This window comes from Aythya marila, assembly GCF_965140915.1.
Source record: "Aythya marila genome assembly, chromosome: 8".
In the NCBI taxonomy this organism is placed as follows: domain Eukaryota; kingdom Metazoa; phylum Chordata; class Aves; order Anseriformes; family Anatidae; genus Aythya; species Aythya marila.
In genome coordinates this window covers 22,536,753-22,554,511 of record NC_139049.1, presented here as the reverse complement: position 1 = coordinate 22,554,511, position 17,759 = coordinate 22,536,753, and the positions used below count along the sequence as shown (strand labels likewise).

The 17,759-nt window shown below is 45.8% G+C and overlaps 1 protein-coding gene across 7 annotated transcripts in view; it reads right to left on the bottom strand.

The window, feature by feature from the left end:
* RNF220 (ring finger protein 220) overlaps positions 1-17,759 on the bottom strand; it is a 188,367-nt gene that overhangs the window by 22,314 nt on the left and 148,294 nt on the right. For all 7 annotated transcript variants that reach the window (XM_082766509.1, XM_082766508.1, XM_082766511.1 and 4 more), the window contains 4 exons: positions 8,080-8,176; positions 6,963-7,049; positions 5,250-5,305; positions 3,482-3,560 (listed from right to left, as the gene is read on the bottom strand). In XM_082766509.1, coding sequence (XP_082622635.1) covers positions 3,482-3,560; positions 5,250-5,305; positions 6,963-7,049; positions 8,080-8,176 — 319 coding nt within the window. The remainder of the gene's footprint in view (positions 1-3,481; positions 3,561-5,249; positions 5,306-6,962; positions 7,050-8,079; positions 8,177-17,759) is intronic.

The window sequence follows — 17,759 nt, the reverse complement described above, 5'->3', positions numbered from 1 at the left end:
CAAATGGGAGGTGACCCAGTGGGCCACTAACCCAGACTCTTTCGCTGGCCTGCAATCTAGTCTGGTGGCAGAAAGCAAAATTGAACATTGGCACTCTGAATTAAGATGCTGGCTTTTAACCCCGGGGAACCTCAGCTTCAAAATGGCGCCGGCGCCCCTGCGGGCAGCACCTCGGAGGGAGGAGGGAGGAAGACTTGTGTGGGGACGGCACTCTGGTGGCCCTGAGTGTGCAGCCGGCCTTCAGCTGGGCACAGTGTTCGTGGAGGAGTTGGGGCATGGAATCTGGGCAATTAGGGGCAGGCCACTCTCGCCGAGCAAAGCTGCATCTCACGTTGAGATGAGGAAGTTTTCAGCAGCTGAGCTCTGGCCATCTGCTGAGGGCCACCCCACCACACACGACCTGTCTCTCCCTAGCAGCCTTCAGCACCCTGTGGTGCCCACACACCCGACATCGCCATGGATGTGCAAGATTAGCTGAGGAGAGCTGGGCCCAGCACCAGGCCTCTCCTTACCTGTGGTTGCCACCCAAAGTTCAAACCTAACACAGCTGAGGTCAATGGCAAGAAACCTTCCTGAGCTAAAGACCCACCAGGGCAGGGGGAGCCGAGCCCCATCTGGTCATTTGGCAGGCCAGACACTTCTAAGAAAACCAGGGTTTAGATTGAAGTAACTTGCAAAGAATTTCAGCAGCATGCCATAGGGAGGATGGTTTGCTGTACAGTACTAATGAATTAAAGCCGAACAAAACACAAACATAGCATTCTCCTCACCTAGGCTTATTTTTGGAAGAGGGAAAGGGGAAGGAAAAGCATTCTTACGAGGTAAGGATCACTACACAGACCCCTGCTAAATCTATTAGGCACTGCTCTGAAGGGGGAGCACGGCTGACCCCGCTGGCAAACCACGTGCTTCTGAACATTTTCAAAAATGCTAATCAGCTGCTACGCAGGGCTTAACACGCCAATCAATAACGTTGAGATTTAAAAGCAAAAAATTAAAGTTACAAACAATGGTGTAAAGTGAAGCTGCCAAAAACTTCCTGCAAGCGCCACCCAAAACAAGAAAAATGAAACCAATTTAGCTCCAGATTAAGAAACAGGAACTAGAGATGAATCAATTTAGCCTGTTGGGCTGGGTCGCCATATATCATGGCTCAGCAGTAGAGTGGGAAACAGCAAGACAGTATGAAACCCTTCCCCCTCCTTTTCTGTAGGCTTCTAGCTCTGATCCCTGTTATCAATTAATTTAACAGAACCCCTCTACACCGACAAGCACACAGAGCATTCAGACTCCTTAAATGGCAGGACAGAAACTATTTATCACACACGAATCTCAAAGGGAAGAAGGAAAAAAAAATAGCAGTTAGGAATTCTCCACCTGAAACACCATCTTGCTTTCTGAATCTCGGTGAAATAAAGGGCCTTAAAACAAAAAGCTCTCCCTGCTACTTTAAAAATCAGCATTATCGGGAAGACTCAGCAAGACACTAAGGCTCTTCCTGTCATTTCTATTGGGTTTTGCTGACCTTTCGCACCTTTTGCGGCACTGAAGCTTCAGCAGGCCAAGGTTATTGTGGGATAAGGTGCATGCACATACACATGTGCGTGCACACGTGCAAGCACACACACACTCCTCCACTTCACAGCAGAGTTGGCAAGAGCGTTGTTTGGAAAGGACTCTGGGATCCTTCAAAAGGTGCTAGCTAAAGCCTCTTTGATCAGATTATTAAAGCTATGTCAATTTTATCACTTGAGCTCAAGTGTTCTGGAAAATGTCAAATCCTTTCAGCTCCTGCAGTTTAAAGATTTTCAATAGGAGTGGATCTGGGAGGGTGAGGGCCGCTGGTCTGACAGGCAGGAGGCCCAAAGGGAAGCCGAGCAGTGGCTGAGACAAAAGCTGACAGATCAGGGCAGAAGGGATGCATGTATCCTCAAGACCCTGCCACCAGGACACATGCAGCAGCTGGCTCGCTTTAAGGACAAAGCTGCTTCTGCACCGACCTTTGTGCTCTCCAGCTCCGTAGTCCGCAGCCAAAGTCTGCTCACTGAGAAGTATCAAACGGCAGACAGCCCGTGTTTGGGACATGCCAATAAAACGTCTTGTAAAAGCAAAGTGCCGAGACCACAAAGCAGTTTCCTCTGCAGCAGGGAGTCTCCTCAGTTAACCCCTGACTGTGAACAAACACTTTGCCAGGCTGCCTGAACTGTCCGATACCCTGCAACCTACAAGGGGCACAATGTCTTGCATCAGGACCAGTGACAGGAAAAGAACAAATTACATTAGCAAAATAACCTTCTGTAAACTCAGCTTAATTTCACTATGAGATTTTTCCCCGTCCCAAATTATCAGTGTACCTCACCCCACAAAATGTAAATGATCGTGGGGCAACATTTTATTTTGGGCACTATTGACTCAAAAAATCCCCTAGTTAACACAGTCCATGACAACAGTGAAGAGCTTGTAGTTTTGTGCTTGGATTGTCAAAAGCTGCCAGAGTAGGAAGTCTGTCAAGCAGCCTGTAGAAGGAGGCTGAGGAGAGAGGTTGTTACTCAAGTACACAGTGCAGATAAAACAATTTTTTCTATCCCAGGCTAGGCTGCAGGATATCCAGCTAGCAGAGAAAGGAAAGGAGAAGAGGAGCACCTGCTTTATCAAACATTCAAACACTGAGACTCAAAACTTGTAATTCAGCTGGAAGGTTTGCAGGTAGAACAAACTCAGGAACTGAGACATATTTTCATGAGCAGTCATAGAGAGATGCAATCTGCATCTTAAGGGAAAAGAAATTCTCTCAGCGAAGCTCCTGCCAAGTTATGGGACTGCTGGGATCCCCTTTGCTGGAGAGATGGAGGGTGGAACAAGCAAGTACCATGGAAAAGACAGAATAGAGACAATGTGAAGGACTCCTCACAAAAACTGTGGTAAATGATACAGTCAGTTCTCCAGCAAAAGCAAGAGCAGGATTCCATGGATACATTGATAGCAGAAACCTTGCAGGAAGAATCGAAAAATCAAAGTACAGCTTGACAAGCTAATTGCTTTTGTCAGGTTAAACTAGGTTTGAATCTTTACCCCCTGTCCAAAGTCTCAGCTCTAATCTGCACTGTTAGGCACCATACAACATATGAAAACCCACCACACCTAACATATGGTGGGAAGCATGGGTATATCTATTTACACAGATTGTAAGCTTACAGTGGAGAAGCCATTTCAAAGCTGCTCTTAATCCCTGGTCACTGGGTACCTGCCCATGCAGATATCTGTGGGAAAATTCCCCACTGGCCCTGTGTGAACATAGCAATGATAAGCCAGGACAACAACAGCTCAGAGACCAGGCTTCATGTTAGAGCAAAACTTCCCCTCACTGATAAAAGCTTCAAATATGCCTGCCCTCAGGCTAGCACTGCTTCTGGGAATGACAGATGGCACCCTATGGTTCTTAAACCAAGAAAAAATGAAAGCTATCCAACTTGACACTCACTTTTCAATGTCACTGTTCTTACAGGTCTTCTGCATGGTCTCCTGTTTACTGCTTTCACCATTACTCGTTGAGGGCATTTCTGTTGGGGGAAAAACAGATGAATTAGTAACAGAACATTTGATCACCGAGATGAAACAGTCTGAGAGAGTTACAGTTTCAGAAGCAGAGGACCCCACTGAGTCAGTTTCATGTCACTTTTTGGAAAGAGAGGAGACCAATACCACCTGCCCCTGTCTGGCAGGCAGGCCCCCTATCTGGACAGCATAATTCTAAGATTTGGGGCTGAAGATACAACACCCAACCTCTCTTCACTTCATACTGACTGACCCCTGCAGATGCATCAGCTTCATAAGCCAGGATTTAAATCAGAAAGGTTTGATGCAGCTGCCACGCCAAAGTGTTCTTCCAGAAAGGTGGGTATGGGGCAAATTTATCCAGCCCAGACCCTGCTCTCAGCTTCTCCCTTTTTCCAAGACCTTTTAGACACAGACAGAGAAAAATATATATGCCAGGTAACTAGTACGACAGAACAGTCTGCTCATAGCTCTATTCTTTACCAGCAGTCCCATGGCTCCTCCCAACACTGGAGGGGATGTGAGCCTTCAGCAAAGATAACAGTCAGAAATGAGCCAGATGAGAAGTCCTGGGGCCAGCCTCTGGGCTGTAGGTTCAGCACCATTGCCTCATGTAAAAGGTATGAAGGAAAGAGAGCTCATAGCGAGCGCCATGAGGGCTGCTTCCTCATCGCTGCTGTCGCTGGAGTTACTGAAGCTGAACACACCTACAAGCAAGTGCTCCTACATCACAGAAAATAGATGTGATTGCCTACCCCACAGAAGGAAATGCCTGCAATAGATATCCTATGCTCCTCATTTAATCATCATGCCCTTGGCAAAACTGGTTCTATCCCCCCTCCCTTCCACTGGCAGTCAGTTACGTCTTGTAGATACTTTAAAGGCTGGGAATCAAATGCCCAAAGCATTACAGTAACAGAACAGGGAACAGAATCATTGGGACAAGTCTCTTCAGGTCGCTGAGCTTCAGTTCCCTTCCTAAGGGAGCTAGAACAGCACTGCCCAGCTCTGGAAATGGATTTGGCATCTACAGCTGGAAAGCGCCAGGTTTTATTATTCTCATATTTCCACTGGGTTGCTGTTTACATTTCCAGTGCTACTGGCATTAAATAAAAACAAAGCAACAGTTGAATGGGTTTAACCCCCACCTCCCAATTAATTCTACAAGCTTTCAAATAATTTGAATTACAAATAACATGAATTACAAATTTCACATTTACTTGTTTGCTTTGGAGTCTCTATTACAGGTCAAGAGGTAGGATAAATCCCAGAACCTCTAGCATCCCCTTTTAAAGAAAGGAAGATGATAAAGCAACTGGAAAAAAAAAATTAACAGGTGCCTACATAGCTTAAACGCCCAGCAGCTGAACAACATTACATAGTCAAGCTCTGATGGCTCCCTCTGTGATACAGTAGTTTGTCTTTTAGTGACAAGCAAGTCAATCCAACCCCTATCTCTATCACCGTACCGCTTACAATTGCATTTTTGGGATCTTCCCCAGATCCATCCACTGACTACAGTTAGCTGTGCTATAAATTTACAAGAAAGATAGTGTGACAGTAAGTGAATATGTATCTGCTGGTACTGCACAAGAGCATTTGTAACTGTAATTTACCTAATTACTGACCACCAGAAGATATGGAATGTCTGCCCTCCTGTAGCATATAGAATAATGTACATATTTAACACTCACCATCGCTGGCCCATTTAGAAAACTCCGGTGTTATTCGAGTACTGGGTGTGCCACCACTAAAAGAGAAAAAGGCAGAATGCTAAAGGTTAAATACGAAGATTTTGCTGCTTGGGAAAAGCCAGCCTTCCATCCCCAATCCACACACATCTCTCCCAGTACTTCCAATCATCAGTCTAGGCATCAAACGTGAGCAGTTGGCCTGCTGCAGGAGGTGTTTGTGTGCTAGTCCTGCTCTTCTTCTAGCTGGGGCCTCTGCTGAATCACACGGGGGGTGTGATGCTGACTGAAGGCCTAGGATTCAAATAACACCTATGACCTAAGGATCATTCCTGAATACACAACTTCAAAGATGAAAACCTTACTGGCAAACAGAAATCCTCCACTTTCCAACAGCTTCTTGCTTTAGGAGTAACTGTATGCCACCATAGGTCCCATCTTTTCCATTTTCCCATTTGAAGAACACCAGTATTGAAGTGCAGACCACTCCTAACCTTGTGCACTCACTTGCAAGCAGTAACGGAAAGGAACCTTCCCAGCAGCCTGCCTACTTGTGGCCGTATGACATTTCAGCTCTATGAGCTGTGACAGTTGCAATCAAAACGTAACCTAGGCTCATGCTTCAGGACATCAGCTAACCTACTGCATTTCTACAGAAAGTTGCCAGAATTTCAATGCACTTTTACAAGCAACATCACAAGTCCAGAAGATGTTCAAGCACTTTGTGCAAACAGCAAAAAAGTCTTAGGTCCAATCACACAAAGGAACTAGGTCTCCTGGCTTCATGTCTTCGGTTGTCTCTCTAAGCATTAGGTGTCTACAGCAGATACCCTCCTGCTACAATACCCCTTTTCTTAACTTGAAGGAGCTTTAGCATTTTTGAGGCACTGCCTATGGACTAACACTGTTGGCAAAGTATCGAATGGATCAATGGTTTGGATCCAGAGTGGCAAATACACATTTCTATGGAGTGGAACCTAATTTTGAACTAGTGTTTGTGACAGGCTAAGCAGTAAGAAAACTTCATTTCACTGCTCTATCAATCACTTCAACCTTGACCTCATAGGATCACTTGGTGAAAGAGATAGAGGGGTAATTTAAGCCCTGTTTTATGCAGGGCAGAGGGCTTAGAAAGCAATCCTAGCTCCCTGTTAAGACTCATTTTATTTGCCTGAAATGCTTCCCCAAGTGCACTGAATGCTGTCTGCCTACATTCTCCACAAACATTAGTGGCCAGAGCACACACCCTGTCCAGACCTGCATGCAGGATTAGTTTGTGTACCTTTGCAACACCAACGTGATGCAATGAAATCACACCCTAGGTGCCAGACTCCTGTAGCACTGAACAAGATTCAGATCTTATTCACGTGGCATCACATTACACTACTACTACTACTGAATGGATACTTTTCATCGTGAAGCATGATGATGCACAAAGCCCGGTACAGCAGCTTCCCCATAAGCAGAATTTATCTTCTGTCCAGCACTTCGCATGGAAATGACAGCAGTGGCTGGGTGGTGCAGTGGCTAGGGTGAGGGAGGGTGTGCAGGTAGGCTTTATGAGGCTGCGTGGGTAGAGATGGAGACCCACCCATTACACTTGCTTCTTTGCAAGCCTCCCTCATTATGACCTTTGCATTCAAGTGAATGGATCCCTTCTGCTAATTAAGATTCCCCAAATGTAATGAAAGTGAATTAGAAAGGCACAGCACTTACTTTAAAACAGCACCTCGCAGCGCCTCCCTCTCTTTGGCTTCACCTGGCTCTTCCCCAGTGCAAGGGATAACGTCTGCCTCTGTGTACCTGAGCACAAGTGGTTAAGGAACACACAGGCTTGCTGCAGACAGTGGAAGGGCTTCTAAAGTGGTTAGGACACAGAACAGATTCATAGCAACTGGAAACAAATATGTAACAAGAAGAGGTGCTGGCATCCACGGAGGGGCTCGCTTTTAGATTCTGGACAATGTTTTAGGTGAAAAGATACAGACAAGTCCTTAGACAATAACATGATGCTGCAGCCTCTTAGAAGAAAAAAACAATTCCTCAAGCTCTGCAAGTGTAATTTACACAACTCCATTATTTCTGTTAGGGGTGCAGACATTTTCTACTGGATAAGGCTTCGGGCTTCAGTGTTAAAGGCTGGTAGAGATTTCAACACAATCTGATTTCACAGCTACACATTCCCTCTCATCACAGCTAAGTCAATGTCTGCCTAATATCCTTGCAGGAATTCCTCCTTGATGGCTACACAGCTGCTGTAGGGCAGAATTCATGAAGCTGTGTCTGAAGAGTCTAGCTCCTAGACGGAGAAGTTCCAGAAAACTGCCCTTAATGCCAGTTCTGCACATGAAGTGTCTAATGAAAGGAATAAAAACTCAGTCTCTCAGTTACAGTGGCAGGTGAATAATGCTTGAAATATTTACTGCACAAAGCCCCTGAAATCAAGTGGGTGGCTTGGAAAATAAACTAAATTCCTACCCACAGAGCAAGAAAAGCTATCTATATGGAAGAAGTTTGGATGGAGACAAGAGATTGGTAATGAGTATTGCGTATGAAACAGATATCAGAGGAAAAAGTAATTTTGATCTCCTGCAAAGTCTCATACAGACTTCACCAACTGGGTCTGAATTTGTGCTGCTTCAACAGAAAGCTCTCAAAGGGAGCAACTGGGAATCCCCATTAGTTCAAATAACATGGTAACTGGGGAAGGTGGTGCCATTTCCAGTACAGCTGGACACATTGTCCAACACTACTCAGAGCAGCACCGTATGAGAGCTAGCTGAAGGTGCACCTCTAGGTTCCCTCTCAGTAAGAGCCTTTCAAAAAACGATACTGTGGTTTCCCGTATTCAAGTGTGTCGTCCCCATCCACGTCCAGGTCAGCGTCGCTGTCTGGATTCTCCTTGCCACTGCACATGATAAACCCAGAACCTGGAAAAAAAAAAAAAAAAAAGAATATGTGGGTGAGTATTTGAACTGGAGACAAGTGAAGGGGCTCTCCTGAGGACAGCACCAGCCTGCAGGCCACCCTTTACTTTGAACACGCTCACAAAAAGCACCATCTCCAAAGTCCGCACAAGGACTATTTTCTGAAGACTGCACAGAAAACACAGATATGCTAATTTCCTATATTTTATGCTCTAAAATGCCCCTCAACAATGAAAATGAAAGATTTGTAACCCTTTGTTGTCCATGCAAGTTACCTGTAAGTTGAAGGCACTGTAAGTCTTTTCACTCAAAGACAGAAAAAGAATAGAAGCAAAAAAAGGCTGATTTTTCACAGAAGTGGTTAACACAAAAGCTACACTACTAGTATGTAAAAGAAGGCCACAAGGATGTTCTGAATTAGTCCTTCCTTCAGATGCAGAGGGCAGGCAGAAGCTAAGGTATGATCAGAAATACCATTAAAAAACCTCAGACTTTTTTTTTTTAGCTATTGAAAATGTTTTAAAAAAAGCAAACCTGTTTTTAAGATCAGGCTGCACAATCATTACCAGCCCCTTACAAACACTTCTTGTGAACAAATTCCAGTGCAAGTCAACAGGAGTCCTGCACTTCTAACAAGGGCGGATCAGGTACGAGTCCAGTCACAACTCCAGCAGTAAGCAAGAGCAAACAGTTCCACCCAAGACAGAAATGTGCAATATGTGCCACTTTCTAACAATATATACACTTATTTTGGTTCTCACACATATTGTTTGCTGTGTTATTACCAACTGTAATCAGATTTCCTTTAACTGAATCAGAGTGCAAGCACCTACAGAGATGAACCTTCACTTTGTATTTACTTCCCAATATATAGTAATTGGAGGGAAACACATATACTTGCTCTTTATGTGATTTAACATTGGACTTGCTTTCTCCTGTAAGACTGAAAATTAAGCAAAAGTGTCCTGAATCTGAGGGTGGTACAAGGTCCTCATTTGCAATTTAATTCTGTTTAGGGACATTAGCTATGTAGACAAAAACTTGCTCACTCTGGCTGCCTCTGGTATACTCCTTCGTTTCATATCCTGCTCTCTGGACAGCAGACCTGGACAGACAGAGGGCACCTACTGGAGCGTGAAGGACTTGGGACATCCAGACAGTTGGTGACCTAAATCTGTGGCTAGAACAGGGAGCACATCCTACTGCAAACACTCAATGAGAAAGGCAGAGGTAGCCCTAGCTTCGGTAGGTTTATGTACTGCAAACCTGGTTCTAAGTGCAGAAGACAGACTCCTGTTAACACAGAACAATGAATACAAGGTGCACAGCTGAAGAAATAGGATGTTCCCAGACCTTAGGAGCGATGGCTGAGCTTGTTCACCCCACTGGGCTCCCACCAGCATGCTTACACAACCTCACACTGTCAGCAGCAGACTCACACTTTCCCAGCCCAGAAAACCAAGCTGTATTTCTAACAGTCTGCATCTGTGCAGAGAGCACGGCAAGGCGAAGGTCTGATTTCCAAGGACACCACGCAGACAGAGCTCTTTACTGGCGCTCTCTAGGAAGGGATGCTCTCACTGATTCATTAAGCGCCCAATAAAATTTGTTTATATGGATTTGATATTTCTCTTCCCTGAATATAAAGAAGGTCCTTAACGAGTGATAACCACGGCATGACAACGATTTTAAGACTAACCTTTCCTAGAAGCATAAACCACCTTTTCCTTCCAAGTAATTGCCAGCCTTTACTTTTCAGCAGAGGTAACACAACCAGCATCGACAATGCAGCATCCAGCCTCTGCGTCAGGCAGCAGAGGAGCTGTGCTCACAGGCCAGCAGTGGGGCAGCCTTCTCCCATCAGAGCCCTCGCGAGCCCGCTGGCTGCACACGGCCGGCCAACATATGTCACGAGCTGCCTTCTCCTGCTGCGATGGCTCATCCAGTAAATCTCGAAGCCTTCAGTTCATCACAACGCTTGGGAGAAGATTTAGAGTACTAAGAGAGACCTGTCAAAGAAGCTGGATAGTCTTTCAAAGCTGCCCGAGAAGTCGCAGGGGGCGCCGGGGTGGTAATTTACAGGCCTGGCATTTAACCTGCTGTAACACCATCCCCTGCACCTGGCATTACTTTAGCCCATCACTTCTCAAAGGCCATAAACTTTGGACACACGGGTCTTCATTTTTCTTTTGTAGCTGTGGGAAACACAAATCATGCAAAGCTGGAGCTGTGACTTGGCCGGTCCCAGAGGTGATCTGAATGTTAGCCAGACAATGAACACTTGGAGCCCGCTGGGAGGAAGGGGGTCCAAAAGGCTGAATGTAAATGGGACTGCTACCTGCCTGCATCTCCCTGCAAGAACGCCAAGCACTCAGAAATCAGGCATCTTTCCATCAATTTCGTTCCCAAGTGACCCAAGCCAACTAGTGGTTTATGGTCAGAGCTTAAGGAAAGACGAGCTGCTTACTGAGACACAATTTACAAATATTCCGGCACCTTGCCTTCAGAATCCCACTGTCCTTGCTCTCAAAACCTTTGTACTTAAGAAAATCCCTTATGGGTCTGTAACGGTGATACTCCACAGAGCTTTTGCTGAATCTAGCTCTGAAACAGAAATGACTGCATTCCCAGCAGGGTGCATCCCTCCTCCCCAGCACAGGGGAAGGGTTTGGGCAGGACACGCTGCGATGACAGGTACACACGGGGCTGATCCGATACAGTGCTTCCTGCAGAGAGGAGGGCATAACAGAGAAGTTCGTAGGTTAAGATGAGCTGCAGGAAAAGGGCAAATTCTTCTCTGACCAAACAGGCACTCCTAGGCCAGGGCCTAAGGAAGTCACAATAAGGTGATCCAACACTTATCTTTATATCAAATATGGACTTTTTTTTTTTTTTGAACACGACCCCAAGTGTGATTTATTGCAAGATGATAGAAAACTGATTCAGAAACTGTGTGCTAAACAAAGTAACCTCTGTGTACCTAGAGACTTTGAACATAAGCTGTGCTGTTGGTTTTAGGACTTTAGAGGCTGCTTTAAAAAAAGGAAAAAATATTCACCAAATATGATTCCAATGTGAATTAAAGGTCTCTAAGTCCCAGTACTGCCACTGCATGCAAGGGAACATGGAAGAAGAGGATGCCAAGCTCGGTCCAGCATCACCTGTATGAGGGCTGGTGGCAGGCTGGTTGTTCTTGCACCATCACCTGAAGCAGGGATGGATTTTGAGGCCAGTTCCAAGGGGCAGGGGTTTGGTGCCACAGTTTCAACCTGACCCTCCTTGTCTGACTTCCTGGGGTTGCTTCCATGCACAAAGCCAGTGAAAACACCCACGCAGCTGTTCAAATATTTGACGTCTGAACTGCTTGACATTATTCATTCATCTCAGGCTCATTCAAACCAGATTTCTGGACAAGTGCTGTTATAAATGGATTAAGAGGGCCACTAAATGCAAGGAAGGCCTGATAGGATCACACCTGCTTCTCACTAACTCAGCTCAAGTGTAAGGAGGGCTCAGAACTTCAGCTCACGCCGGCAGCTCTACGGCACCATCCAGGAGTGAGGAAAATGCGAAATAGAGCATAGGAAGTGTCAAAGAATTAAACAGCCTTCGTGACGGCCTTATTTCAGACCCACCAGAGGAGAATAGGAGCTTCCAGAAGACCCTCTACCACCACACCCGGGTGATTTGCAATTCAGCAGCGTGCTCTGGGCTCCTCGGCAGGGCTCGGCCTCTGAAGGACACGCAGTAATTCACCGCCTTCTGCAGTGCTGCCTAGAGCAGACCTCTAAAACCAATGCCTCTATCCAGAGGTCAATGCTCAGGACTAGAACTTTATCCCGACGTGTTAATAAAGTGAAATCTGACAACTGAATGTTAAGTTGTAAGCTTGACCTAGGAATTCACGGGAGATGCGATCCTGAGGCTGTTATTCATAGAAGCAGCTGCAAGTCTTACACAGAGACTCACCTAAGGCCTAAAGAACACAATTCCACACGTGAATTTGAAAATACTACTTTCAGATTAGAACAAAAAAATGCAAATATTTTTCCCATATCTTTCATTTCCTTGTTGAAAGAGCTTTTTTTTTTTTTTCTTCCTTGCTGTGCGTTTGGTAGGAGGCAACCGCTTGTCATACGCTGCCAGCCCCGATGCAATTAGCCTCCCGATGCGAAAGCAGCACAATTCTCTGACAGTCTTAATCCCTGCTGCCTCCTTAAGGTCCAGACAAACAGGAGTGAGCAGGCAGGTCAGACGCTGGGGCCATTAAGCAGAGAAAAAACAAAGTTACAGCTCTGTCTCCAATCCCCATTGCTCTTGCAGCCAGGTGCTCTGACAAGCAATTCCAGCACTGGTATTGAGTGGCACCTCTATAAACCCTGTGACAGTTTGGGAGACAAACTCCCCCATCAATCAGAATGTACCTATCAAGATCACTTACCTACAGCGCCCGCCACCCTGCAGCACTGTGTACACAGCTTTGCTTGGGCTGGCCTCGGAGCAGTCTGCCTGAGCTCTGACTCAAGTCAGTTTCTGAAAATTTTAGGTGCTCTACACAAGCACCAGGGTTTCTCAAATACAGAGGCTGAGCTCTGAGAAACAGAAAAAAATCCCCTCTTCACCACCACCAGGCTGCAGACACCCACAGGCTACAGGAGTCAGCTGAGCTTGAAGGAGACAGAGAAACGCTTCCCACTTCCTTCCATGCACAGATTAATAATGGCTGCAGATAAATCTCACCTGCAATCCTTTTCTTCCCCTTTGCGTTAAGTTTTCAGAGCACTTTGCTTTCCCCTAAGCTGTCCCCTATGCATAAGCATCCTCGCTGACCTCTGCACTGCTTCTCAAATCTCGCCTCCTTTGTGCAATCCCCCAGCTGACAGGTCGTCTCAACACATCCTCAGTGAATGGCAGCTCGAGCTAAGATCGAGAGTCATTAACATGATATATAAGCAGATCCGCAGAACAGAACAGAGGAGAGGGCCTCGCATTGAAGTCCCTCCTTTTCTCCATCAGGCTCGGCAGCAGATGGCCCAAGTGACAACATATGCTGCTTCAGGTGTTGGCAGCACTGCTGGCTCTCGCGCAGACACGAGCTCACACGGTGAGCAGCAGTCTCAGGAGCAGCAAGGTAACACAGCCAGAGCCAAACCCTCAGCCAGATTTCATCAGTGCAGCTGGGAAAGCACAGACCTACTGCGCCCCATCGCTGCTCCTTAACTCCTACCTGGGCAGATAAGTCAATTAAACATGAGGAGAGCAGCTGGTCCCAAAACCCTCACTCCAAACAAGACCAAGGAACAAAACGGAAGTGTTAGTAGCAGTATTAATTGCACCACTGCTATGACAGCAGCTACTAGATGCTGCTCGTGCAGGGGACCAAGCTCATCTGAATAGTGTTTCTCCTGTTTGGCTCCCAGGAAGAAAAGGTTCGAATTTGTATTGGGAATATACAAAATTCCGGATTTCTAGAACAAATTCTGTAAGTGGGTCTAAATCCAAATCCATCTCGGCATGCAGCTCTACTGGGGCCTGTATTGGCTGGGAAGAGACATTCATTCTGCTCACAGGTAATTTGCACATGTTGAGGAAAGAAGAGAAAAAGCCTCCTATAAATCTCCAGAACTGTAGCCTTTGCTAATTACACTCCTTGCAGTAACCCCCTTCTGCACAACCTCCCTTTCCAGCACGTTCACTCTATTTTCTTAACGAAATGTCACTTGCTGGCTTCTTGCAGAGCAAAAACAATGAGGGCAATAAAAGTAGTTTATGCAGACACACGGCCAGGCCTCACACACACTTCCCAAGAATGGCTCTAAACTGGGTTTATTTCATCAGCTGCTGAAGTATCCCAAACTAGTACTAAGAGGACAAGATGGCACGGATGCTGTTTTATTTTAAAAGGCATTTGGGAAGAAAGAAACAGCCATTAGGGGTTCTTGAAAGCAAGAGCAAGGCAGAGAATGAGGCCAACCTGAACAGCAGCCCTCCAGATTCATAACACTTCCCCAGCCATATTTCTGGGCAGTCAAATTGTTCCCCCATCTTTTCTAACACAAACAGGGATAGAATTCTTCTTCCAGCAACTTTCACAGCCGGCTGCAGGAAAAATGACATTCAGAAGCCATGAAAAGCTGCTTGCGGGACAAGGGTTTCATTTCTCTGGAGCCAGATCCATTTTGAGGGAAACTATGATTTACCTGGGAAACTGACACCGCCTGCAGCATCCCAGCGCACCCCTGAAACAGCAGATGCATCCATCTGAGGCCGTCTGTCAGCTCCCACGGAGCTGACTGCTCAGCAGCATCTTGGACGCTTACAGCAGTCCCTGCTAACAGATCAGAGGAACAGCTGCCTTTAAAGAAAGGGCCGTATAATTTTATGACCATTAACATCATTTTGCAGCAGCGTGCTGAACAAAGGGCAGGCAAGTTCTGCCACACGGACAAGAGCCAGCTGCTGCAAGGCTCGGGGAAGAGACTTCTCCACCCTGCACAGCACCAAAGAGCTGCCCAGCAGCAGTTTTCTTTTATACCTCCCTGTACCCATCAGGGCTACAGACGGGGAAGATGCACTTGGACCAAAGGGCTGATCTGGCACGGCAACTCACACGGAGCTGCCTCCCAGAGCTCCGTGCCAGCACGATGCTTTAAGGTGAGAACAGCCTCGCCTCGATCTCAAAGGCTGCTCTTCAAAAACCTGGAGCTGAAGCAGCACAAAAGCAGCAGCAACAGCCACAGTCCTCGTGGCTACGGCTGGTTTTCCACAGCCAGAGAAAGGTGGATCTGAAAGCTTTTGTTCCCCTGGGGAGAGGGTGGAAACAAACAAAAAAGGAAGAGGGAGAATTAAAGTAATCTTGAATCGCTAAGCAGATTCACATCGCCGGATCAATAAGCACCACTGACAGGGATCACAGGAATGTCGCAACTTTGCCAATAATAAAGCAGCACGGCAGAGCTTGGAGGATGACTTTTCTAAAGCAGCCAAGCATGAAGCAGTGAGGCTGGCGAACAGCTGAAAGCAACACCCTGGCTTACGGTGGGCCGCTGCCAGCGGCGGGCCTCGGTGTGCTTTGCTTTAAATAATGATGAGCACAGAGATTGTGTTCGTAGGGGAAAGACAGGAAAAAAGGCCTAAATTTCACAGGCCAAGCCCAGATGCTCTTCTCCCAAACTAATTCTTTTCTAAGCTGGAAAGAAGAAAGAAAAATCAGTGTTAATTTAATCAATTGATCAGCCTATTGATTGGAAAACTGGAGCTGCTAGTTAGCCATGTGCTGCAATGCCCTCAACTCTGAAACCACAAAACACGCCATTGATTTCTTCACTTCCAGCCCCAAAACAAGAAATAAAGCCGTGCTTGCAGCGGGAAAGCAACTTTCCAGGGCAGGGAGAGGATGCGAGCAACCAAGAACAACCGGCCAGGAAACAGGGACCGCCGCATCCTGCGAGTTTCAAACTGAAATTAGTTACAGATGCAGTCACGGTGTCTTGTGTAAACTCTATCGATTGGGTAGCTGACAGTCTTCGGAGCCTCCATGCTAGGACAATCAATCCGGCTGCAGTGTCACCTGCCACTTTGCTGAACAGTTGACAATGCAATTATCCAGTGTGGAGGCAGGGAGTTGGCGTGTGTCAAACGCAGTTAGCCACTTTCCGGGCACTACTCGATAATGCATTTCACCGCCGAGTGTAAGAGACGACATGCGGAGACAGGAGCTGTTTAAAGCCATTGAGACCCGTGCTCCCTTTTCCTTTAGAAAAATCTCACTGCCCATGACTTAACAACTGTATTCTAAAATGCTATTAAAATCACGTCAATCACGCGTTCGGTGCTCACGGCTGAAGTTTGACCCGAGGCTCCCAGAAGTAGGCTGCGGTGCGAGCAAAACTGCAGGCGCTTGGGAAAAAAATAAAAATTATCAAATGACTGTCTTCAAGCCTCGGACCCTCAAAACTAAAGCAGACAGGCCACTAGAAAAATGGATTGGAGAGAGCAGCTAAGCAAGAACAGCAGATGGGACTGGAAGATCTTCTACTACATGTCTGAGATCTAGGAAAATTGAAGTTTAAAGGGATGCTGTCAACTTGAAATCCAGTCAATTTCAAAAAATTGAGTAGTTTCAGGTGCTCTACCTGCTCCCTTACTCCCCCTGCCAATTTTCATGGTTTTACAGCAGTATTTGCTGTTTTCTTTTTAATTTTTTTTCTTCTTCCTCTGTTGCTGGGTGACAGACATCCCTTTTCCTCCCCCAGGTATTATACATAATGCTGTCAAATGGAGAGAATTCCCCTTCCTCCCTCAGAAACTCTTTCTGGTGAGAATGACTGTCGGTGTTACGTAAATCAAACAGCAAGATTTAGCTCATCGTGCCCCTTTCAGCTAACGCGTTCTGGCAGTTTGAGCACAAAAATTAGGTTCTTAGATTTTTGCATGTATTAAAGTTAATGAAAATGTAATATCAGCAATCATGACTGTTACTGCCTATAAAGTATTTTTTTTTTTTTTTTTAAAGTGATTTTTACTTTGCTGAGTCCCGGTGATTACATCATGTTCCACAATAATGAAAACACAGTTGCTTGAAGCATCATGTGAACTTTAAACACACAAGACACTGAGCATCACTTACTTGGTGGCTCACGATGTGAGGTAGGAATTCTGGTATTATTTTTTTAAACATGGATTATTCTCATCTTTTAGTGCTACTCTCTACAGTCAGCTTCTGATATTAACGTACAGTACAGTACCCAAGAGACATTTATTAGCTACATAATCCCTCAAGTTCTATACATCAACACAAACTGTGGAGGAAGCCAGGTAGAGCCCATTTGATTCTCATCTATATGTATATTCACTGTGTAAATAGATCTGTAGCATTTTTAGCTCAAGCATTACCTTACAGACAAGTACTTCCTCTCAACGGAGAGAGGTGCACACGTTAAGAAATGCTTGGGCTACTCCATCAGACAAGTACAAGGTACTGTCCTTCAGCGACGGAGGGATTACCAGGATTACCACCATTTTACACAAGGGCTGAGGTAAGGCATACAAGTGTTCTGGGACTGAGCAGCCCCCTAAAGAGGGGTTAAGGCATAAAATAATCACTTGAAAAACACTGAATTCATACATCTCATGCACTTTGAAGCTTACAACAGGTAGAAGTGACCAGCAGAAGGTAACAAACCAAACACGGGAAAGCAAAAATGTGAACAATGAGGTGCTGGGAAGGATGTTCAGAGGTGTAGCTGCAGAATTGCATTCACCTTACGGAATGAGCCATGATGAAAGCTGATGCTGGAAGTGTGACAGAGAAAGGCAATGAACTGAGCTCTTGCTAAGTGGGAGGAAGATTAAGAATTTCATTATGGCAAAGACTTCCTGTGCTCTTACCACAGACTCCTCTTGCATCCAAGTTGAAGTCTGCTTTAGCCTGCCAGGGTGAAATGAATGAATTCTGACTCATCTCCACAGAAATGGGGAAGATGATTCTGGTTACTTGATCATTCTTCTAAAAACGACCTAAATATGCCAGCGACATATTCTATTTCCCATGTGGTCTCTTAGGAGAAGCCACATTCTTACTTCT